Source organism: Leucoraja erinacea, chromosome 3 (assembly GCF_028641065.1).
Source record: "Leucoraja erinacea ecotype New England chromosome 3, Leri_hhj_1, whole genome shotgun sequence".
Taxonomy (NCBI): domain Eukaryota; kingdom Metazoa; phylum Chordata; class Chondrichthyes; order Rajiformes; family Rajidae; genus Leucoraja; species Leucoraja erinaceus.
The window spans coordinates 101,535,588-101,561,400 of record NC_073379.1 but is presented as its reverse complement, the minus strand read 5'-3'; the positions used below and the strand labels follow the sequence as shown (position 1 = coordinate 101,561,400).

Below are 25,813 nucleotides of genomic sequence, written 5' to 3'. Positions count from 1 at the left end.
AGAATTTTGGAGGTGTCACTGTATTACTTTAAGTATGTTAAGCACAGTAAATTGTGTGATTTACTCTTTTCCCTAGATCCTCGACCAACAGATTAAAACAAGAGATAATGTGACCGCAGGAACTAGCTATGCTGTTCTAAGTCTGGATCAGAAGCATTTGGTTGGTATAGGGGACCTGCGTGGAAGAGTTGCCAGGTACTTGGAATGGAGCAACGAATGGCAGGGTAACTTGCACAGATGAAGCAGAAACATTCCACCTGACATAACAAAAAAGAATGCATTTGCAGTTTATTCTTATTTATTTATAATTACCCTCGATTTACACGGCTTTTACAACTGTACAAACAATTTCATGAGGGTACTCGTAGAACCGTTTCAGTAATTTCCTAGCTTGCACATATGTGGTGCTGAAATTAGTCAAGACTGGTGGTGCAAAACAAACAGCAACAGCCATCTGCTATACAGCCCATTGGTGAATGCAACAATCTAAATAAGCAATGCATTTGGCACTAAATCCCTCTGTTTTGCATCCAATGTTGTCCCTCAGTTATTTCAAAAGTAACTTTAATGATGATTACAACACAATGAAATCAAGTAGTATCATGGGTGTAAAATCCTACTGGCAGCATGTTCACTGGAATCATTTTATAATCTTTCCATTTGAAGGTTTATTTGTATTATTATTTTTCATACATGATAAGAGATCCATAAGATTTGAAACAAAACATGTGCATTCATTTTCTTCCCATCCAACAATCACCATTAAAGACAATAGTCACAGAGTTATGATGCTCTACACAGAGAACAGATATTTTGGCACATATTGTCCATACCAACCGGGTTGGTATTCTGGGCTAGTCACTTGTCTACATTTGGACCATATCTCTTTAAACTCTTCCTATCCGTATGCCATCATAATTGTAGGTATTGGTATAGCTTCCTCTCGTAGCTCATTCCAAATACTGACCACCCAGAGTGATAAAAAAAATGCCCGATATCTCTCTTAAATCCTTCCCCTCTCACCATATGCCTCTGACCTCTAGTAATCCTCTCCCCTGGGAAAAAATATTATGAGCATTCACTTTATCCATGCCCCTCATGATTTTGTATTTTCCAGTAAGGTCATCCCTCAGCTTCCTACATGCCAAAGAAAAGAAGTCCCAAGCCTATCCATCCTCTCCCTGTAACTCAGCTATACAAGTTGAGGTAACATCCTAGTGGACATATTCTGGCCCATCCTAGCACAATGGCATTTTTCCTTTAGTTAGGTGCTCACAACTGCACACTGTACTCCAAGTGTGGTCTCACCAACAACCTTTGCAGCTACACCATGATGTCCCAATATTTGTACTCAACCCCTCCCCAATGAAGGCAAGCATGTCAAAGGTCCTCACTTCCCTATTCACCTGACTTGCCACTTTCATAGAAACGTAGAAAATAGGTGCAGGAGTAGGCCATTCAGCCCTTCGAGCCTGCACTGCCATTCAATATGATCACGGCTGATCATCCAACTCAGTATCCTGTACCTGCCTTCTCTCCATACCCCCGACTCCTTTAGCCACAAGGGCCACATCTAACTCCCTCTTAAATATAGCCAATGAACTGGCCTCAACCACCTTCTGTGGCAGAGAGTTCCAGAGATTCACCACTTTCTGTGTGAAATTTTTTTTTCTTTTCTCGGTCCTAAAGGATTTCCCCTTTATACTTAAACTGTGACCCCTTGTCCTGGACTTCCCCAACATTGGGAACAATCTTCCTGCATCTAGCCTGTCCAACCCCTTAAGAATTTTGTAAGTTTCTATAAGATCCCCCCTCAATCTTCTAAATTCTAGCGAGTACAAGCCGAGTCTATCCAGTCTTTCTTCATATGAAAGTCCTGACATCCCAGGAATCAGTCTGGTGAACCTTCTCTGTACTCCTTCTATGGCAAGAATGTCTTTCCTCTGATTTGGAGACCAAAACTGTACGCAATACTCCGGGTGTGGTCTCATCAAGACCCTGTACAACTGCAGTAGAACCTCCCTGCTCCTATACTCAAATCCTTTTGCTATGAATGCTAAAATACCATTTGCTTTCTTCACTGCCTGCTGCACCTGCATGCCTAATTTCAATGACTGGTGTACCATGACACCCAGGTCTCGTTGCATCTCGCCTTTTCCTAATCGGCCACCATTCAGATAATAGTCTACTTTCCTGTTTTTGCCACCAAAGTGGATAACCTCACATTTATCCACATTATACTGCATCTGCCATGCATTTTCCCACTCACCCAGCCTATCCAAGTCACCTTGCAGCCTCCTAGCATCCTCCTCACAGCTAACACTGCCCCCCAGCTTTGTGTAATCCGCAAACTTTCAGGAAACCATGCCCGTTTTGCCAGGTATCTCTGTTCTACAAGACTCTCCAGGGCTCTACTTGTAAGTCCTTCCATGGTTTGACATACCAAAATGCCATGCCTTGCATTTGTCAGATTGAAATTACATTTGCCATTCCTTGTCACACGTTTCCAATTGATCTAGGTCGTTATAAACTTAGATACAGTTCCTCTCTTCCTATGACACCACCAGTTTTAGTGTACTCTGCATATTTACTAATAATGCTAACTATATTGTCATTCAAATCTTTAATGTAGATAACAAACAACAGTGGACCCAGTGCCATGCAGTATACCAGTCACAGGCCTCCAATCAGAAAAACAACCCTCCAGAACTCCCTTTGACTACTTCCTCCTAGCCAATTGCATTTAAAATTGTGAAGTAACTGTTTAGACTAACCTATCATGCAGGACCCTGTCCAAGGGATTGCTAAAGTCCACATAGACACCATCTACTGCCCTGCCCTCAACAGCCTCTTGGAGATCTATTAAAAAAACTGCATCAGATTCTTGAGTTATGATTTTACACGCACAAATTCATGTTGACTAATCCTAATCAATCCTTGCCTATCCAAATACTGGCAACTTTTGCCCGTCAGAATCCCCTCCAACAGCTCTCCCAATTGTGCTCACTATCCCGTAGTTCCCTGGCTGGCCCTTGCTGCCCTTACATAACGGTACATTAGCCATCCACCAATCTTCAAGAACTTCATCTGGATTCTCGGCAAGGGCTTCCCCAATTTCTTCCCGAGCTTCCCATCATGGTCAAGCCCTGGGAATTTATTCTCCTCGATGTGCTTTAAAATAAGCAATACCTCTGCTTTAGTAATTTGTGTATGATCTCAGACATCACAACTTGTATGCCTCAATTCCATAGCTTCCCTGGTCAGTAAAAACTGACAAGAAATATCTGTTTGGCTTTACATACTGAAATGTTGATCTTGAAGGTAACCTTTTCTTTCCCTAGCCTCCCTTTTACTGTTAATATATCAATAGAATCTGTTAGTATTTTCCTTTACCTTGCCTACCAGATCTATTTCATGTCCTTTTTCAACTCCCCTGATTGTCATCTTATGTGTACCCTTACCTGCGAGTACACTTATACTCCCGGAAGGATTCCTTGATTCTGACTGCCTAAATCTTTTGTACGTCCCCTTTTTCTTGACTCAAGCCCCAACACCTTGTGTCTGCCTGTTTCATTAAAGTGGCCAGCCTTACCCTTCACCCTGGCTGAAATATGCTGCACTTGTACTCTTACTATCTCACTTTTAAAAGCCTCTGCCTTATCTGCAAACAGAATTACTCAATAGGCCTCTGCAAGTTCATGCATAAGGCACATAAAACCTTTCTCTAACTTAGTATCGAAACATGGGCGAGTCATATCCTTCTTCATAACTGCTTTACATATACTGAAATCATGGTCACTGTTTATTATTAATGTTTAATGTTTTATGTGTCATTCCTAACTGTATGTCATGTTGTCACTTGCGGGCGGAGCACCAAGGCAAATTCCTTGTATGTGAATATTTGGCCAAGAAACGTATTCATTCATTCAAAGTGCTCTGACACGTGAGTCACTAGCCCAAGGTCCAGTGTTGCAGCCTCTTTAGTTGGACTCTCTGTATATTGATAAAGGAACCTTCCTTGGCCCCATTTAACAAATTCCATTCTGTTCAAGCTCTTTGCGCTGTTGTTAATCCAGTGAATATAAGGAAAGTTGAAATCTCCCACAATGACGACCCTATTATTTTTACAGCTATCTCCTGACACATCTGTTCCTCTAATTCCTGCTATTTGGGAGAAGGGTGAGGGAGAGGGGCGGCTATAATGCACTCATCAAAGCGATCATTTGTTTCCGTTTCAAAGTTCCACACATCGAGCCTCAGTAGACAATCCCCCAAGAATATCCTCTCAAAGCATTGTAGATACGTCCTGAAGAAAGTCAACCTCCACGATCCACGCTGATTTGCCTGTCTACCATGCCTCAGCATTTATACCCTGGAACATTAAGCTGCCAGTCCTGCCCTTCTCTCTGCCATGTCGATGAACAAGTCCCCAAGCCAATACACACCTGGATGTGTTAAGCTTTTAGTATTGAAATAAACGCAGTTTAAACCAGTGGTCTACCCTCTCTTTGCAGTTGCACTGCCCAAACAGTCTGCTAATCTTGCTCCGACTATAATATTTGCTCCCAAATTCTCATCTGCCTCCTTAAGATTAGGGGTACATTTACAGAAGGTAAACTATCGCTCAAATGCGGAGCACAAAGGAACATTGATTATGCAGGTCAGCATTCCTTTAGGATATTTGCCCGATTACCTGTCTGTTTGATGCCAGTTATTATTTTCCATTATAAGGTGTGATGCCAGTATCTCCAAGCTTGCTGGTGATGTTAATGCAATCAGTTGTGAGATACAGAAGGCAAAGAAAGAAATTCAGGATACTAAGACGTCTCTCAAATTTCAGATGAAAGAATTGGAAGCAAAGGTTGGTCAAAAATCAATAACATTAAATTATTTGAATAGACTTCTTGATATAAATTTTATTCACTCTCTTGAATACAAATAAGAAAAAAGGAAAACATGTTTTTTGTTCTGTATTATTGCTTCCCCTTTACAACCATAAGAGGCTATTTACCCCAATATACATTAAACTAACACTACGCTCTTCTCCCTGTAACCTTTTCTCTCTCAATATGCCGTGTTTAGGACACCAACGTAAATTAGGGATAATTAATTTACCAATAAACATAGAAACATAGAAATTAGGTGCAGGAAGAGGCCATTCGGCCCTTCGAGCCTGCACCGCCATTCAATATGATCATGGCTGATCATCCAACTCAGTATACCATACCTGCCTTCTCTCCATACCCCCGATCCCTTTAGGCACAAGGGCCACATCTAACTCCCTCTTAAATATAGCCAATGAACTGGCCTCAACTACCTTCTGTGGCAGAGAATTCCACAGATTCGCCACTCTCTGTGTCAATATGTCTTTGGGATCTGTAAGGAAACCATCGCATTAGTACTCCCAGTGTCACTGTGCTGTTTCATATTTTGTTAAACGTTATGTATGAAGGGAATGCACACATACTTTCTGATATCCTCTTTTACAATATCAAAATTACATTTTTAACTTTCCTCCAAATAGAAGGAATGTATCAAGCAAATAAACTTTTAAGAAAAATATGATACTAATCATAAAGATTTTCCAGGAGGATGGAAATGATCATTTGTCATTGATTGTCCAACAGGTGATGCAACTACAGATGAAAGTAGACAACTCTAAATCTGAACAAAGTACAAAACTCAAGACTGTAAGAGGAGAGCAACAACATGAACTTCAGATTCTAGATTTCAAGTAAAAGTTTATTCACCAAAAAATGTGTACTATTTTGAATGTTATGAATTTCAATGTCAGTAATGTCTGAACAACCATGTTACAGGATTAATGCTGCACTGACTGAAGTACATGCGCAGATGCAACACCAGCAGGAATGGACAGAGCATAAACTGGATAAAACACAGGATGAACAAGGACAGCGCGTGGATCGCTTATTACATCTCATGCAAGAGAAAATTGTAGTTGAATTTCTATTCATGTAGAAACATTTGTTGATGTATGCCATCTTGTCAGAATGCTTATGAAGAATGTAACAAATCTAAAGGCTACAAAATCTTTTCATTATTTTAGAACAGGCAGCATCAATGTAGGCGTTTTATAGTGAAGTTGAGGACATACCGATGTAATATCACCAGGGTAGTCGTTCTTTGGTGGGCTGTGGAGGTTCACTTATGGAATATATTCGAAATAGGGATTAATAGTTGTTGAGATATTCAAGGATATGGGGTTAGTGGAGAAACACACCACTGATGTAAAAGATTCACCATAAATGTATTGAATAGTGGATCTAGCAGGAATGGATGAATAGAAGACTCCTGTTCCTATTTATTTTTATGTTTGAGGTTCCGGTAAATGAGTGGGTAAAATTTATCAAAGCAGATCCAATGTTAGAACGAGAAATTCATTAAATTCTTTACATGTTGTATTGAAAACAAAATTGAATTGGGCGAGGACAGTTGATTAAGAAAGTAACACCGCATGAGCTTGACATACGTTGTGGAAGACACCATGGTAACAGGAGAATGCCTGGGTCTTTAAGTCACAATTATAATAAAATCAAAGAAGGGTCCCGACTCAAAACATTACTGATCCTTGTTCTCCAGAGATGCTGCCAGACCTGCTGATTTATCTGCAGTTCCTAGTTTCTACATGAAATCTAACTAGACCAACTCCTATGCTTAATTTATGTCTTTCCGAATTTATGTGCATGATGAGGACTAAATAACAGGTGATGGTGAATAATTTGGTGACAGCCAGAGCATGGAAGACAGCAGAGGTAGAGGTATTGTGGTGGTTTGATGGCCTCAGATGAAAATAAAGTCAATGGAGGAGGGTTAGAAACATAGAAATTAGGTGCAGGAGTAGGCCATTCGGCCCTTCGAGCCTGCACCGCCATTCAATATGATCATGGCTGATCATCCAACTCAGTATCTCGTACCTGCCTTCTCTCCATACCCCCTGATCCCCTTAGCCACAAGGGCCACATCTAACTCCCTCTTAAATATAGCCAATGAACTGGCCTCAACTACCCTCTGTGGCAGAGAGTTCCAGAGATTCACCACTCTCTGCGTGAAAAAAGTTCTTCTCATCTCGGTTTTAAAGGATTTCCCCTTTATCCTTAAGCTGTGACCCCTTGTCCTGGACTTCCCTAACATCGGGAACAATCTTCCTGCATCTAGCCTGTCCAACCCCTTAAGAATTTTGTAAGTTTCTATAAGATCCCCTCTCAATCTTCTAAATTCTAGAGAGTATAAACCAAGTCTATCCAGTCTTTCTTCATAAGACAGTCCTGACATCCCAGGAATCAGTCTGGTGAACCGTCTATGCACTCCCTCTATGGCAATAATGTCCTTCCTCAGATTTGGAGACCAAAACTGTACGCAATACTCCAGGTGTGGTCTCACCAAGACCCTGTACAACTGCAGTAGAACCTCTCTGCTCCTATACTCAAATCCTTTTGCAATGAAAGCTAACATACCATTCGCTTTCTTTACTGCCTGCTGCACCTGCATGCCTACCTTCAATGACTGGCGTACCATGACCCCCAGGTCTCGCTGCATCTCCCCCTTTCCCAATCGGCCACCATTTAGATAATAGTCTGCTTTCCTGTTTTTGCCACCAAAATGGATAACCTCACATTTATCCACATTATACTGCATCTGCCAAACATTTGCCCACTCACCCAGCCTATCCAAGTCACCCTGCAGTCTCCTAGCATCCTCCTCACAGCGAACACTGCCCCCCAGCTTAGTGTCATCCGCAAACTTGGAGATATTGCCTTCAATTCCCTCATCCAGATCATTAATATATATTGTAAATAGCTGGGGTCCCAGTACTGAGCCTTGGGGTACCCCACTAGTCACTGCCTGCCATTGTGAAAAGGACCCGTTTACTCCTACTCTTTGCTTCCTGTTTGCCAGCCAGTTCTCTATCCACATCAATACTGAACCCCCAATGCCTTGTGCTTTAAGTTTGTACTTAAGGTTGAAATAGAGTAGCAACAAAAAACACACAGAAACATAAGAGGGGGAAATGTACTTCCAGAGTTAGTTGCCAACTCAGAAATTCTCAGCCTTCAATATTTGATTGTGTCAAGGAAAAGTGGTCACAGAAATCATGAGAAAACATTATGTAAACATGATTAAAGGCAAAGAAGAAGGGTTTTGACCTGAAACGTTGCCAGTCTGAAGAGGGGTTCGACCCGAAACGTTGCCTATTTCCTTCACTCTATAGATGCTGCCTCACCCGCTGAGTTTATCCAGCATTTTTGTCTACCTTTGATGTTCCAGCATCTGCAGTTCCTTCTTAAACACTAAAGGCAAATAGTGTGTTTCACTGTGTTGTTAAAATATACAAGGACACAAGGTGCTGCAGTAACTCAGCAGATCAGGCAGCATCCCTGGAAAACATGGATAGGTGACATTTTGGGTTGAGACCCTTCAGTTCTTTGTTTCGGCAATAACAAATCATACCTTGGAAATTGAAGGTAGAAATAAATGCTGGAGAAACTCAGCGGGTAAGGCAGCATCTATGGAACGAAGGAAATAGGCAACGTTTCGGGTCGAAACCCTTCTTCAGATTGATGTGAGGGTAGCGGGGGGCGGGAAGAAAGGAGCCAGTGCGCTGAGGGAGAGCTGAGAAGGAGAGGAGAAACTAGGGATTACCTGAAATTAGAGAAGTTAATGTTCATACCACTGGGGTACAAACTGCCCAAGCGAAATATGAGGGGCTGCTCCTCCAATTTGCGGTGGACCTCACTCTGGCCATGGAAGAGGCCAGGACAGAAAGGTCAGATTCGGAATGGGAGGGGGAGTTGAAGTGCTGAGACACCGGGAGATCAGGTTGGTTATTGTGAATCGAGCGAAGGTGTTCGGCGAAGCGATCGCCAAGCCTACGCTTGGTCTCACCGATATAGAGCAGCTGACATCTAGAGCAGCGGATGCAATAGATGAGGTTGGAGGAGGTGCAGGTGAACCTCTGTCGCAACTGGAAAGACTGCTTGGGTCCTTGAATGGAGTCAAGGGGGGAGGTAAAGCAACAAGTGTAGCATTTCTTGCGGTTGCAAGGGAAAGTGCCCGGAGAGGGGGTGGTTTGGGTGGGAAGAGACAAATTGACCAGGGATATCCGGACAGGGCGGTCTCTGCGGAAAGCAGATGGGGGAGGAGATGGGAAGATGGGGCAAGTGGTGGGATCACGTTGGAGATGGCGAAAATGTCGGAGGATTATTTGTTGTATGTGACGGCTGGTGGGGTGGAAGGTGAGGACAAGGGGAGTCGGCCCTAGTTATGAATGGGGAGATGAGGAGTGAAAACAGAGTCATGGGTATAAAAGAGACCCTGGTGAGAGCCTCATCTATAGTAGAAAAGGGGAACCCCCGTTCCCTGAAGAATGAGGACATTTCCGATGCCCTGGTGTGGAACATTCATCCAGGGAGCAGATGCGGCATAGATGGAGGAATTGGGAGTTGGGGATAGAGACTTTACTTGAAGCAGGGTGGGAAGAAGTATAGTCCAGATAGCCATGGGGGAAGAAGTGTAGTAAGCTACGGAAGACCCTTGGAATGTGATGGTGGATTTATATTGCCCCTGTTTGTGTGACATGTACAGTTCTTATTTGCTTATCACAAAAACAGATACATAGTTCTGGCATCTTTCTTTTTCTTTAACACGGCGAGAAATTGAAGTCACTTGGCCGTTTCTCTAAAGAGAAACTTGAAAGATGATTTGAAAGAGCCAAACAAGTATTGCATCGGCAGCCTTTTGGCCGACTGTGCTTGTGTTGATTCTTTGAAATGATCCCTAATGCCCGTCCCACTTAGGAAAGCTGAACGGAAACCTCTGGAGACTTTGTGCCCCACCCAAGGTTTCCGTGCGGTTCCCGGAGGTTTTTGTCAGTCTCCCTACCTGCTTCCACTACCTGCAACCTCCGGAAACCACCTGCAACATCCGGGAACCGCACGGAAACCTTGGGTGGGGCGCAAAGTCTCCAGAGGTTTCCGTTCAGGTTTCCTAAGTGGGACAGGGGCATTAACTCTATATTCATAATTCTCAAAAAACTGATCAACTATTTAAAATTATTTATAGAAACATAGAAAATAGGTGGAGTAGGCCATTCGTCCCTTCGAGCTTGCATCGCCATTCAATATGATCATGGCTGATCATCCAACTCAGTATCCCATCCCTGCCTTCTCTCCAAACCCCCTGATCCCTTTAGCCACAAGGGCCACATCTAACTCCCTCTTAAATATAGCCTATGAACTGGCCTCAACTACCTTCTGTGGCAGAGAATTACACAGATTCACCACTCTCTGTGTAAAAAATGATTTTCTCATCTCGGTCCTAAAAGACTTCCCTCCTATCCTTAAACTGGGACCCCTAGTTCTGGACTTCCCCAACATCGGGAATAATCTTCCTGCATCTAGCCTGTCCAACCCCTTAAGAATTTTGTAAGTTTCTATAAGATCCCCCCTCAATCTTCTGAATTCTAGCGTGCACAAGCCGAGTCTATCCAGTCTTTCTTCATATGAAAGTTCTGCCATTTCAGGAATCAATCTGGTGAACCTTCTCTGTACTCCCTCTATGGCAAGAATGTCTTTCCTCAGATTGGGAGACCAAAATGAACGCAATACTCCAGGTGTGGTGTCACCAAGACCCTGTACAACTGCAGTAGAACCTCCCTGCTCTTATACTCAAATCCTTTTGCTATAAATGCTAACATACCATTTGCTTTCTTCACTGCCTGCTGCACCTGCATTCCTACTTTCAATGACTGGTGTACCATGACACCCAGGTCTCGTTGCATCTCGCCTTTTCCTAATCGGCCACCATTCAGATAATAGTCCACTTTCCTGTTTTTGCCACCGAAGTGGATAACCTCACATTTATCCACATTATACTGCATCTGCCATGCATTTGCCCAAGTCACCTTGCAGCCTCCTAACATCCTCCTCACAGCTAACAGCTGCCCCCCAGCTTCGTGTCATCCGCAAACTTGGAGATGTTGCATTCAATTCCCTCATCCAGATCATTAATATATATTGTAAATAGCTACGGTCCCAGCACTGAGCCTTGCGGTACCCCACTAGTCACTGCCTGCCATATGGAAGTAGCTGGTATCAGGATGGTGATTCCTAGGTTGCACTCAGTAATTTCCTGGCAATATCTTTCAGAGAAGCATGCAAGAAAACCACAAAGGAGTAATAAACTAGAACCAAGCAAACATATTGCATAGGCAGCCTTTTGGCTGACTGTGCTCGTGCTGATACTTTGAAATGATCCATAACTCTATATTCATCACCCTCAAAAATCTGACCAACTCCTATTCAGAATGATTTATGGACGTAGCTTGTATCAGGCAATATTTTTCTATGTTCTCACCCCAATGTATTGAATGGAAGCATAACCTGGGAACAGACATGGGGAAAAACATGTTTAATGAACAGCAGGTTAATCTATTTTTTTTTAAATAGGATCTTGTAGAGAAGAAAAGACTGGAGAAACTTAATCACATTTCTGTGAGACTAGAAAAATTAGAAGACAGCCAAAGTTTGGAAGCTGAATTAACCAGAAAGAAATATTCTGACACAAAGATGAATGAAAAACTTGCCAAAGTGGAGAAGAATATTTGGCATGAGTTGGAGAGCATAAAGGATGAATACAGGGAAGGTGAGTAATTCCATTCAAACGTAGTCAGGTACCACATCAATTGATTAATGGAAAGATGTTGAACTCTGGTGATTTTTATAATCTAACATTTTAAGGAGCAACTGTGATCAAGATCTTAAGATTTAGATGTAGAGTTAAGATAGAGTACTTCAATATTGCCAAGGCTAATCTGAATGTGAGATGCCCTTGCTGCGATATTATCAACTTGCACTTTTAGTAATGTTGTGCATACTGAAATGCAAAAAAATTAAACAGTAGTGGGTGTGCCCAACATCTTGAGGTGCCATGCTCTGTCGTAATGTTCACCTTTGATTTTATATAGCTCAATTGTCATTCACTGAACCTTTTTAATTCAACATAATCTATCTATCTATATGTTATTATTATATTACTAAAACTCTCATCTTGTTTGTTTATTACAAATCTCAAATTGTGGTGTACAGAGGCAAATAAATAAATGATAGATCTTTGTCCCAAACATTATGGAGTATTTTGTACTTTGTCAAACTTCAAATATAAAAAATATGCTTAATGCAATTGGTATTACTTCAATAAATTAGTAAAAAGGTTTATTAAAACAATATGGGTAGAAATTTATGAGAGAAAATGTAATGAATTTGCAATTAATCAGCAGCTACACATTGTACTCTGCATCCAAAATTCAGTTCCCTTTGCTAAATCACCCTAGTCGCGTTAGGTGACTTTAACTTCCCCAATATTAACTGGGACTTACTCAGGGCAGAATTTGTTAGGTGCATCCAAAGAGGTTTCTTTAAACAATATATGGAATATATCGAGGAAAGACTATACTGGACCTTGTATTGGGTACTGAGCCTGTCTAGGTGTAGTGGTAATAAAAAAATTTGGAGATTGTTTTTAGCACTTTTCATGAGATAGATATGTCTATGGAAAACTTAATTGCATGTTAAATGAACTAATTCAATATTTGAAATGTAACTTTTCTTTATTAGGATTTCAATCCATCAAGGAATCAATCAATTCACTGAATAAAATCAGTGACAAGAAGATAAAAATGGACAAAGAGAAGGTTCAGAAGGACTTAAAACAAATCAGACTGCATATAAATGATCTTAAAAATTATCCAGAAAATTCTGTAAGACCTAATTGATATCTTCAGCAAACCATTTGAGTCTTTCAGATGTCTTTTGCACAGCCTGTCGGCTTTGAGCTTTGCATTTATCTTGGTTCCAACAGCAAAATATGGTGCAAAATTAATAATCAAACCTGGATGGATCATGTACCCCTAAAATGAATGAAATAATGAATGTATTTCTGATAATAGACAATAGTGCAGGAGTAGGCCATTCGAGCCAGCACCGCCATTCAATGTGATAATGGCTGATCATCCCCACCCAATCAGTACCCCGTTCCTGTCTTTTCCCCATATCCCCCGACCGCTATCTTTAAGAGCCCTATCCAGCTCTCTCTTGAAAGCATCCAGAGAACCTGCCTCCACCGCACTCTGAGGCAGGGAATTCCACAGACTCACAACTCTCTGGGAGAAAAAGTGTTTCCTCGTCTCTGTTCTAAATGGCCTACCCTTTATTCTTAAACTGTGGCCCCTGTTTCTGGACTCCCCCAACATTGGGAACATGTTTCCTGCCACCAGTGTGTCCAAACCCTGAACAATCTTATATGTTTCAATAAGACTCCCTCTCATCCTTCTAAACTCCAGAGTGTACAAGCCCAGCTGCTTCATTCTCTCAGCATATGACAGTCCCGCCATCCCGGGAATTAACCCTTAAATCCCAGGGCTCTGTACAACTGCTTCTATACTCGACTCCTCTTGTTATAAAGGCCAACATGCCATTAGCTTTCTTCACTGTCTGCTGTACATGCATGCTTACTTTCATAGTTACATTTCAGATTTTTTTTCTCAAATTTTAATCACTGTCAATTGGTCAACCAATTCAATAGTTCAATTGTTCAAACCAATTCCTGGATTTAAAAGCTTTTTTGTTGCTTTGGTAAACAATAATTAGAAAAAAAAAAAAAAGGAACTGCAATTGGGCCCTATAAATTTGTCAGAACTAAAGAAATATTTTTATTTTTAGTTATCCGGAATGATGCAGAACAATGTCAAAAAACTTCCATTGGTGCCCAATTAAAATCTTCATCTTTACAGAGCCGTATAGATTTATCCACCCATTTTGATATTAGTCCTGGTTCAATTTTAATCACCATCAACACCTAAAATGCTTGCTCTCACTTGCTTCTTCTAACACCCATATTCAGGTGGAAGTAATTATCTATTTCAATTTGGTCTACTGTATTGACTGCTCATGACATAGACCCCCCTATATTGATGAACCCAAGTACAAATTAGATGCTGCTTTTGGAGAATAACTTCAAACAAGCATCTGAGCACTTGTTCCTTGAATCCTCTGTCCTATCCCAACTGTAACCTTGACAATGAAAACTATTTGAATTTCGTAAAATTAATAAAAACTTGAAGGACCACCTTAAGGTCCTTGAAGGTCCAAACATAATACAGACTTCCAGATTCAACATGAATTGTCTAATCACATGATCATTTAGGTTGTTTTTCCTTAATATTCTTCTGTACCATCTTCAGTTTTATTCTCTGATTTCTCATGCTTATCTCAGAACTTCCCTTTCAATCTTCCTCCCTTCCCCTTTAGAAAGTTCTATCCCGTTTTCAAATTCTGCCTATTTGTTGACTTCTAGCATTTCCAGCATTGTTTTAATCTTAGTTTTGACACTATACTTGTTCATAACTTTGTATAAACAAACTCTCAAAATATCTTGCGTATACAAGATTATCACAAATGTAAGCTGGTATTTTTTAATGTTATTAAAATGATGGCATTCAGATGTAGTTATTTTAAGGGTTCACTTTCATTTATATTTTGATTTAATGATCAGGTGCTGCAAGATAAATGGCACTTAGATTTTGCATATTTCTACATAATTCAAATGAACCTGTAACATATTTTATCAATATTTTAATGTAGTTGTCTGCTGAGTATATTCTAGATGCGAGCACATGATCTTACAAATAAATGTATTACATTATACTTTTGAATAAAGTGCAGATATTTGGCTAGGTTGTGCTCACTCCATTCATAATAAAATAACAATAGCCAACAACAATGCACAATTTAATATTTATGTGATATTAGCAATCATTTGCCTTTGGTTTAAAGAAAGTTACACTATAAGTGTACAAGGCCATCAAAGTTGTTTAAGTATGGTTTAACTGCTTTCTTATGTTCTTTGCTCAGGTAGTGTTGGAAAGGTAGTATTTATCATAATTGGAAACAGCTTCAACTAGAATTATGCAGCTTAACAAGCTAATTGTGTTATACTATTTTTATGCCCCAAAACATATTTTGTTGACACATTCTACAAGTATTAAATATTAAAGAGATCAATACAGTCATTGTTTCTGATTTCCACTGCAAGCTGACTAATATGGCACCTCCCCCATTTTGACATTTAATGTAAGTCATGATTTCTACTTTGGCTACTAATGAGTTTTGCTGGCAGTTCGGATTGCAATAACCAGTACTTAATTGTTAGTACAGGACAGCTGCAAGTCCTAGACCTCCACATGCGCACATTCATGTGCACAAGTCCAGGACATACCATCTGACAGATATTCTTATATCCCTTGAGCATAATCTAGAGTCCACCAGAACAGAATTTGAAACTCCACTGGTTCCAAGAGGGATTAGTCCTGTAGATAAAGAATAGGGGAATTAATTTTCCTTCAAATTATTTTGCTTTGATTTAGCATTTGAAGCTCCCTTTTTGTTTTTAAATGTTTCACTACCTTATTAAGTTTTAATAATTTTCACGTGTGAAATTTGCAAATTTCACCTGGGAACACCCAGCTTTGTAAGAATATCTGGGATGTTTTAGATGGCAAGGCCTGCAAACTAAAGTGCCTGATTCCCATTCATTTATGGGTCATCATTAGAATTAGAGGTACAGAGGGTTGGTGCACTCCACATCCATCCTAAGCAATTGCACAGGCAGTGAGGACTGGGGGCAGAGATTCTAGGTGAAGGACCTTGTCCATCAGGATTTCACCCATAGACTATTTATCTTCCCAAAGGCTGCGTAATTTAATTCTAAATTTTCAGCATTTTTCAACTTCTATAAATGGTTCTTTTGATGAAGCAGTCTTTAGATTTTACTTCAATATGAAACTTGCATATTTGCTATCCAATAGAAAATTAGTTAAATTGAATACATTTGCTGCAAAGGTTTGTCTCGAACAACCGACTTAGTGGTGACATAACAGTCTTAAACGTGAAAGGTTAAATTGGGGCAAAGTAGTTTATTTAATATAACTACCATTTTCAGCAGGGAGTCATGTGAATGCATAGCTTGTGATATTATAAAGAACCTCTGCAACAAATGTTCAAAAATTATTGTCATTTTGTATTTATACTGCAATATTACAGATCAATGGTCAAGTTACAATGACAGCATTTATGTAAAACTAAATAAATTTGGCATGCTACTTGGCCTTAACAGCATGTTCAGTTGCATAAGGTATGACAATATGATGATGGGAAAGATGTGAAAGTATACATTCACAATAATATGCTGTTTCTTTTCACATAATCCAATGTGCAGTGAATAGCAGAATAGTGATATTGCTTAAAAAAAAAGCCAGCTAAAGGTACAGCCAGGACTCCAAGTAATATTAGCAACCAAAGCTATAAATCCCATCCTACAGTTTATTGCTCAAGTGTTCAGAGGAAGGTCTCGTTTCCATGCAGTAATCATGATGACTCATTTAGCTTCTGGTACAGTTTTTCGACTCTGGAATCACCCTTCATTTTTGCATTTTGAAGTAAAACCTGCAAACACAATAGATTAATTTAAAACAAATGTAATTTAAACCAAGACTACCCTTTGTGCTTACTTTACATGGAAGTAATCAAATAAATAGCTGATCCATATTTGAAACAAGTTTATTCATGGATAACCCCTGGACAGTCATCTCGTTTTCGATGGGGTCCAACATAGAACATACAGCACAAGACATAGCATACATAGAAGCTCTCATTGACCCATCTACCCACACACTAATCCATATAGATTGGGTATTGTAAGTTAAGAGAGAGTGGTGAATCTCTGGAATTTACACAGAGAGTGGTAAATCTGTGGAATTCTCTGCCACAGAGGCCAGTTCATTGGCTATATTTAAGAGGGAGTTAGATGTGGCCCTTGTGGTTAAAGGGATCAGGGGGTCTGGAGAGAAAGCAGGTACAGGATACTACACAGAGAATGGCGGTGGTAAATCTGTGGAATTCTCTATGCCACAGAGGCCAGTTGTCAGTAAAATTTTTTAAACCCCACTGCCTAACCTGCACCTTTTCTATGAAGAGGCGGTATGGTTTGGGTCTTAAGAAATTGCAATCTCAGTAAAATATTTCAATTAAAAATTTAAATAATAATAATATTTATTTATATAGCACTTTTAAACAAAATCACTTTGAACCAAAGTGCTTTACAGTAATTGAATAGATTAAATGTCAATAAATCCATACAAAATAAAAAAGAAAAAAAGAAAAAAGGCACAGAACAGTACACTGTAGAAATCAACAAGAAACGTCCCCCCACAGCAGAATTGTGAGGGAAAAGGGATCAGGGGGGTCTATATGTGGAGAGCCAACCCGATGTTTTCAGGCCCTCTGCAGGATACATCGAGTTGGAACATTCTCAGCGGCACTGATCATCCCCGAACACTGAAAGTGGCGGTGCAGGCTGGCGAAAGGCCCCGTGGTGTTGTAAATCCAGTGGCCTACTCCTGCACCTATTTTTGGTATCCCAGTTTGCAAGCCGGCGAAGCTGCGGCAGGAAACGCCGCTATGCTCCAGGATGGTAGGCCGCACTTGGGTCTTCGGAAGAAAAACCAATCTGATCAGGTAAATTTTTTTATTTTTTTCCCCTCCCCCCACTGAAGATTTTTGTACGGTACTAAAATTATAAATAAAAAGGGTAAAAATGTAAAGGCCATAAGAAATGTTATCACCCCTGAAGCATCACTAAGAAATCAAATGAAGTAAATTTTAATGCAAAGGGACCCAGTCGTTTATGCAGTGTATGTGAAGGAAAATTAACGACATTTAGGTCAGGACCTTTCTTCAGACTGTTTGTATTAAGAGGGAGAAAGATGGAAAGGAGAGGTGGGGGTTGGGACAAAGTCTGGCATGTGATTGGTGGATATAGGTGGTGGAGGAGGGTATTCGGCAGATGAGTATAGTAAGTGACAATGTAAAGATAAAAAGGAGGCAGAAAGGGTTTCAGATAAGGAAAGATGAAGAATGAAATGTAAAGCTGAAGTGGAGAGATATGGGTGGAAGAGGACGGGGGAGAACAAGCGAATGAAGGAGGGGAAAGGACCAGGATAACTAAGGTGGTGATAAATATATGCATATCTTATCGGACACCCTATTTTCTCTTTTTCACCTCCAGCCTTTATCATTTAATCCATTCATCTGCCAATTAACCTCCCCCCCTACCTGTATTCACTAGTCAAGAATTTTCACTGCTTTGTAGAATCTTAAGGGCCTGTCCCACTTGGCCGTTATTCGCGCGCATGGAGTGGTGTGGACTTCGTCCTGCACGAAATCTTCGTGCGCCACCGATGTGTCGCGTAATTGACAGCCAAAGTGGGACAGGCCCAAGACCCTGGCACGGCGCAACGTCTCACCTACAACAGCAGCAGAAGCAGGCAAACGATCGCCGAGCTCGGCCTGGGGCTCACGGCCGTTGCGGATCCGCCCCCACTCCCAGAGTGGGGCCAAGACGATTGGAGATAGACACAAAATTCTGGAGTAACTCAGCGGGACCGGCAGCATCTCTGGAGAGAAGCAATGGGTGACATTTCAGGTCGAGACCCTGCTTCAGACTGAAGAAATCCGAGTTATTCCTGCATTTTGTGTCTATCTTCAAATGACGTCACGCGCTCCAGACGGCTGTGCGGATGCATGATGACGCGGGCGACCATCGAGCGTCAGTCACTACTGACCTGTCGAGTAAATGACGGCCAAGTGGGACAGGCCCTTTAAGATCTACAATCTTAAGAGTGGGCAGAGAAGCTCCAGTTGGCAGAGCGACTGACATTGCAGCGACCCCTTCAGCCTGACTGTCTTTTTTTTTTTTTTTTTTGTCCAGTTAAATGTAGTTGTTGTGTTCTTTTGTACTGTTTTGGCTGTGTATATGTGGGGGGAACTTTTTAAAATCTCTTCCCTGCACGAGAGACCCAACCTTTTCCCTGTCGGGTCTCCGTTGTCGTTGGGGCCTAGCACCGTGGAGCGGCCTCCAACCGGAATGACCTGGGGGCTCCAGTCGCGGAGCCTGCGGACTACTTACCATCGTGGAGCTGGCTGGCCTCGGAGCGTGGGGAGCGGTGGTGGCTTGCTGCTGCGACCCGACTCCAGAGCTTGGAGGCTCCAGCCGCAGGCCTGGTGGACAGGAATATCGGGAGCTCGCGGGTCCCTGGTGGGAGACTGCTTTTCGGAGCTCCCGCAATGCAACTTGTCCCGCCCGTGTCGCGGGGTTACATGGCCCGGCACGGCTTTAACGGTCGCGGGCTCCCACATTGAGACATTAAGACCTGGAGCAGGGCCGTATATCGCCCGGCGCGGCCTTAACGGCCGTGGGACTTACCATCACCCGCCTGGGGCTTTAACAGGGGAGAGAAAATACTTTGCCTTCCATTACAGTGAGGAGGAGATTCACTGTGATGGATGTTTGTGTGAATTGAATTATTTGTGTGTCTTGTAGAAATTGTTCTGTTTGTATGGCTGCAGAAACAGAGTTTCGTTTGAGCCTCATTTGAGGTTCAAATGACAATGAATAAATATTGTATTGAAGATGAAATTCAGTATGACAAAATGCGGAGTCATGCATTTTGGTAATAAGAATAAAGGCGTAGATTATTTTCAAAATGAAAAGAGAATCCAGAAATCAGAGGTGCAATGGGACTTGGGAGTGCTGGTGCAGGACTCCCAAAAAGTTAATTTGCAAGTCGAATCGATAGTAAGGAAGGCAACTTTAATGCTAGCATTGAAGACCGGAATACAAAAACAGAGATGTAATGCTGAGGCTCCATAAGGCTCTGGTCAGGAAGCATTTGGAGGACCGTGAGCAAATTTGGGCCCAGTATCCGAGGAAGAATCTGGAGAGGGTCCTGAGGCGGTTTTCAAGAATGATTCCAGAAATGAGTGGGTTAGCATATGATGAGCATTTCACAGCACTGGACTTCTACTCACTGGAGTTTAGAAGGTTGAGGGGGGGGGGGGACCTCAATGAAACTTACATAATAATGAAAGGCATAGATAGAGTGGATGTGGAAAGGATGTTTCCACATGTGGAAGAATCAACAACCAGAGGTCATAGTCTCAGAATTAAAGGGCGCTGTTTTAGAAAGGAGATAAGGAGGAACTTCATTAGTCAGAGGACAGTTAATCTGTGGAACTCATTGTCACAGAGGCCTGTGGAGGCCAAGTCATTGGATATTTTTAAGGCAAATTCTTGATTAGAACGGGTGTCAAGGGTTATGAGGAAAAGGCAGAAATGGGATTAGGGGGCAGAGATCAGCCATGACTGAATTGCGGAGTGGATTAGATGGGCCGAATGGCCTAGTTCTACTCCAAAACTTGTGAATTTGTGAGATTGATATTGCCTACATTACAACCATGAACACATTTGGAAATAATTCATGTTATGAAGTACTTCAGTATTTTGAAATAAAAATGCAATTTCTCATTTAAAAACAATGTAATCTTACCTCAATAAGTGTGTCATCATTTTTGGCCCACAAATGTCTCAGGAGGTACCAACGTGCAACTGTGGCAATGCTTTCAGTGTAACCTGGTTGATATACCACTCTTTCCAAAAGCCGTCGAGTCTCCCTGCAGGAATAGTCATATCATCAACTCATTCTTTTATTTGAGTACATAAATTCCTCAGTTTTGAGTGAAATTAATAAATTAAATTGATCGTATTTTACTATCCCTGACACATGCCATCGCCATATCACAATGTGGATGCTATATATCCTGCTGGTCCGTTGCCGAACCAGCAGGTCGAGGAACAGCTTCTTTCCGGCGGCTGTCACTCTACTCAACAACGTACCTCGGTGACTGCCAATCACCACCACCCCCCGGACACTTATTATTATTTATTCAAATCGTTTGCTATGTCGCTCTTCAAGGGAGATGCTAAATGCATTTCGTTGTCTCTGTACTGTACACTGACAATGACAATCAAAATTGAATCTGAATCTGAATCTGAATATATATTTGTCACCACTATACACTGTTACGGTACAACTCTCTTGCTTTATCTGTTCTATCCCAAGCCTTCTTTATTTTCCATGCAATGTTCCCTATGCTCCCAAGTATCTGCATTAAGCAACTCATTACCCTCATCAATTGCACCTCCACCCCTCTTTCTCTTCAGAATTTACTGCTCTCGTCACCCTGAAACCTTTCCTTTTAATAAATCCATACTCATAGCAATCGCTTTGATCTGGCTAACTTCAGTCATTTACATCACTGACAAGGGCCTTAATTTATTAACCATTTACTTGTCTCTTTCACAACTTGCATACTCTGAACTTTTCAATACCCTTCTTTCAACAGCAGTTCAAGTTCTATCTACCTACACATAGTGGAGATCAAAATAAAAATCTATTGCACAATTTCTATGGCATGTTGATCTATCAAGGGGTGAGATTTAATAAGTTATTCTTCTTCTCACTCCTTTTCGAGCTTGTACAGACACAGAGTTGGACATTGGAAATTTGCTTTTTGTTCTTTTCATTGCTTGTAAATATTGATTGTAATGTCCAATTATTTGATAATTTCGATTTTGTTACTATTAATGTCTTTAATGTCTTTACTTGTTCGGAATAAATAAAATAAATTAAAAAAAATTAAAATAAAAAAAATCATTGGTGTAGCAGCTAATATTTGATTCTTAATCAACAAAGTCACATTTTATTTAGTTTAACAAGTTATGTATAAGCTTGCTTAGTTATGGAATGTATTAAATCCAGTCTACCCAGCTGCCCTGACCAACTGCAGTTCGCCCACCGCCACAAGTGGTCCACGGACGATGCCATCGCCCTAGTAGTACTCATCCCTAGAACACCTGGATAAGAGAGATACCCACGTCAGACTGCTATCCATAGACTATAGCTCTGCCTTTAATACCATTATACCATCCAAGCTCATCACCGCACTTGTTGTCAGCACTCATCTCTGCAACTGTATCCTCAACTTCCTGACCAACAGACCCCAATCAGCGAGGATAGGGGAGAAATCATCCTCCACGATAATCCTCAACACTGGTGCTCCTCAAGGCTGCGTCCTCAGCCCCCTTCTTTACTCCTTGTACACTCACGACTGCGCAGCCATGTACAAATCTAATTCAGTTTTCAAACTTGCAGGCGACACCGCCATTGTGGGCCAGATATCAAATAATGATGAGACGGAGTACAGGAAGGAGATTGAGAACCTCGTGTCCTCGTGTCGAGACAACAACCTTTCTCTCAATGTCAGCAAGACAAAGGAGATAGTGATCGACTTCAGGAAGCAAAGTGGTGCACATACCCCAGTTTGCATTGCTGGTGCCGAAGTACAGATGGTTGAAAACATTCCTAGGAGTCAATATCACCAACAACTTCTCCCGGACCACTCATGTTGCAGCAACAACCAAGAAAGCACACCAATGCCTCTACTTCCTTAGATGGCTTAGGAAAGGTTCAGCATGTCCCCGACACTGCTCACCAACTTCTACAGGTGCACCATAGAAATTATTTTATCAGGATGCATCACAGCTTGGTTTCGAAACAGCTCCATCAAGGACCGCAAGAAATTGCAGTGAATTGTGGACGCAGCCCAGACAATCACACAAACTAACCTCCCTTCTATTGACTCCATTTATACTTCACAATGCCTTGGCAAGGCCAGCAGCATATTCAAGGATGAGTCGCACCCTGCCCACTCCCTCTTATCACCCTCTCCCATCAGGCAAATGGTATAGAAGTGTGAAAATGCACACCACTAGATTCAGGGGCAGCTTTTTCCCAGTTGTTATCAGGCAACTGAATCATCCTACCACAAGCAGTACTGAACTACCATCTACCTCTTCGGTGACCCTCGGACTATCCTTAATCAGACTTTGCTCGTTTTACCTTGAACTAAACGTTATTTCCTTATCATGTATCTATACACTGTAAATGGCTCTACTGGTTAGCACACAACAAAAGCGTTTCACTGTACCTCGTTAAACGTAACAACCCTAAACTAAACTGAACTGCAGTGAACAAACCAGCAGCCCAGTTTCTTACAATGCTTGAAAATGTTCCAACATCAAGAGGCACTTTGTCATTTTCCTATTAATAAAACTGACCATAAAACTTTCAACCAAGTAATTTACAGCTATACTTTCAGAATCTAATTTGTCTGGCTTTCAGCACACCAAGCAGATATATAACGTGGAAATGTGAAGGTTTTTTGAAACAGAGAGAATATGCATAATGTTGATATTCAAAGGGACCTTGGTTTCTACATAGATAAATCATATCAATGGCTGCAATAAGCCTTTATGGACAGCTGAAGCTTGGACTGTGTAAAATGGTCCCAAAATCTGGCAACTGTTGCATACGGACGCAGTGAGCTGTTTCTATGCATGGGGTACTTAATTGGGGATTGTCTTTGTGTATGGCAATAATCTCAATGATTTATGTGCAAAAAATGTATTTCACTGTATCTTGGTATATGTGACAATAAAGGAACCATTGAACATACAGGTATAAATAACCGATTAGGAACACAAACGGTATGTCGGTCTTTATTGCAAGAGGATGTGACGAAATGAATGAAGACAACTCTGCAGTTCCTGATTTTCTCAATTATTTCTACACATCTATAGACAATCGGTGCAGGAGTAGGCCATTCGGCCCTTCGAGCCAGCACCGCCATTCAATGTGATCATGGCTGATCATCCCCAATTAGTACCCTGTTCCTGCCTTCTCCCCACATCCCCTATTTTTAAGAGCCCTATCTAGCTCTCTTGAAAACATCCAGAGAACCGGCCTCCACTGCCCTCCGAGGCAGAGAATTCCACAGACTCACCACTCTCTGTGAGAAAAAGTGTTTCCTCGTCTCCGTTCTAAATGGCTTACTCTTTATTCTTAATCTGTGATCCCTGGTTCTGGTCTCCCCCAACATGTTTCCTGCCTCTAGCGTGTCCAAGCCCTTAACAATCTTATATGTTTTTAACAGTCTTATATGTTTAAATTCTTTGGGAATTCCATATCCAACACAATTTTCATTGTCTTTGATTACTGTCAGTCCCTCGGGAAATTCCTGTTTGGATCATCACACTTGAAAGGCACAAATTGAAATGTATTTTCATCACAACTTGAGTTATTAATTATTGCTCCACCTGCTGAATGTTTCCAGCATTTCTGTTTTTAAATTAGTTATCAGTTCTTTGACCCAACTTAAACCTCAATCAGTCTTGCTGCACTCCTCCCAAACTCCCCACTTTTTTCCATTGTTAATTTGGGGTTTTGAAATACACAGCACCAAATAAATAATAGTTTCATATGTGAGCAGTACTATTAAAGAATGAATCATTAGTGCAATTATTTTGAAAGCATAAGTAAATTTGAAGTCTGTTCTGTTAGCTTGTCAGTGAAAATAACATTGAAAATGGTTGCCTCAACCTTTACGTAACCATTAGAAAAGGCTACTTAAACTTTTACGGTTGTTGAAACTCAGATTCCCGTTAGTGCACTGCAAAATTCATCTGTCATGCACAATGTTGGCAATATTTACAAGTTGTAATAGCTTCTTATAAGTCAACACTTGTGACTTATTAAATTGACTTTTATCAAAATGCAGTAAAATACAAGCAGCTCAAAAATGAAAGAGCAAAATACTGCAGATGCTGGAAATGCTAAGCAGGCAGCAGTTAAGGAGAGAGAAATAAAGTTAATATTTAAAGTTGATGACCCAAAAAATAGATATTGTTCTTCACTATGTCATAATTAACAGGAAAAAATAGGGCATTACAACCTGAAATGAAACTTTATTCATAAAATCTATAGTTTTAATAAAGTTGTAAAATTACCTTGCTCCCACTTTAACTATAAATTGCAGAAGTGCTTGGAATAGACCAGCTAAAGGACAGAAGCAGATCTTCTGAGCTTCATTGGTTGCTTCTTTCACTAGTGATGTCCATCGATGGTTTTGTTTTACCTAACAAAAAAAAGTTAAAACGTAAAATTCTCTCAATCAAGGAGTTACCATATAACCATATAACAATTACAGCACGGAAACAGGCCATCTCGGCCGTTCTAGTCCGTGCCGAACAATTATTCTCACCTAGTCCCATCTACCTGCACTCAGGCCATAACCCTCCATTCCTTTCCCGTCCATATAGCTATAATACCTAGTTACTGAAGTACATCAGAGGGTTCAATCTGTTCATGTGGTCCACATACTTCATGGATTTGACCTGGCTAGGCTCGAACTTCAATATACAATGTGCTTTAGCTTGTTTGGCAAATCAGATAAAACCCAGAGAAAAATTCTTCACTGACTTCACTTTGAGTTAGATAGAGCTCTAGTGGCTAGCGGAATCAAGGGATATGGAGAGAAGGCAGGCACGAGTTACTGATTGTGGATGAACAGTCATAGCAAAAGGATTTGAGTATAGGAGCAGGGAGGTTCTACTGCAGTTGTACAGGGTATTGGTGAGACCACACCTGGAGTATTGTGTACAGTTTTGGTCTCCTAATCTGAGAAAAGACATTCTTGCCATAGAGGGAGTACAGAGAAGGTTCACCAGACTGATTCCTGGGATGTCAGGACTTTCATATGAAGAAAGACCGGATAGACTCGGCTTGTACTTGCTAGAATTTAGAAGATTGAGGGGGGATCTTATAGAAACTTACAAAATTCTTAGGGGGTTGGACAAGCTAGATGCAGGAAGATTGTTCCTGATGTTGGGGAAGTCCAGGACAAGGGGTCACAGTTTAAGGATAAAGGGGAAATCCTTTGGGACCGAGGCGTGAAAAACATTTTTCACGCAGAGAGTGGTGAGTCTCTGGAACTCTCTGCCACAG

At 41.1% G+C, this 25,813-nt stretch overlaps 2 protein-coding genes across 3 annotated transcripts in view; one reads left to right on the top strand and one right to left on the bottom strand.

Annotated features, from left to right (window-relative positions):
• The window catches only part of fam81b (family with sequence similarity 81 member B), a 28,011-nt gene extending 14,712 nt beyond the window's left edge, over nucleotides 1-13,299 (top strand). Inside the window, exons 4-9 of the mRNA XM_055633325.1 lie at nucleotides 77-195; nucleotides 4,732-4,861; nucleotides 5,628-5,734; nucleotides 5,820-5,955; nucleotides 11,466-11,661; nucleotides 12,633-13,299. Of these exons, the coding sequence (XP_055489300.1) occupies nucleotides 77-195; nucleotides 4,732-4,861; nucleotides 5,628-5,734; nucleotides 5,820-5,955; nucleotides 11,466-11,661; nucleotides 12,633-12,790 (846 nt within the window). The 3' untranslated portion in view covers nucleotides 12,791-13,299. The remainder of the gene's footprint in view (nucleotides 1-76; nucleotides 196-4,731; nucleotides 4,862-5,627; nucleotides 5,735-5,819; nucleotides 5,956-11,465; nucleotides 11,662-12,632) is intronic.
• A 1,340-nt stretch (nucleotides 13,300-14,639) lies between these two features.
• Nucleotides 14,640-25,813, bottom strand: part of skic3 (SKI3 subunit of superkiller complex) — a 136,499-nt gene continuing 125,325 nt past the window's right edge. For both annotated transcript variants that reach the window (XM_055633324.1, XM_055633323.1), the window contains exons 39-41: nucleotides 24,817-24,944; nucleotides 20,459-20,582; nucleotides 14,640-16,517 (exon numbers count right to left, since the gene is read on the bottom strand). In XM_055633324.1, coding sequence (XP_055489299.1) covers nucleotides 16,440-16,517; nucleotides 20,459-20,582; nucleotides 24,817-24,944 — 330 coding nt within the window. In that variant the 3' untranslated portion in view covers nucleotides 14,640-16,439. The remainder of the gene's footprint in view (nucleotides 16,518-20,458; nucleotides 20,583-24,816; nucleotides 24,945-25,813) is intronic.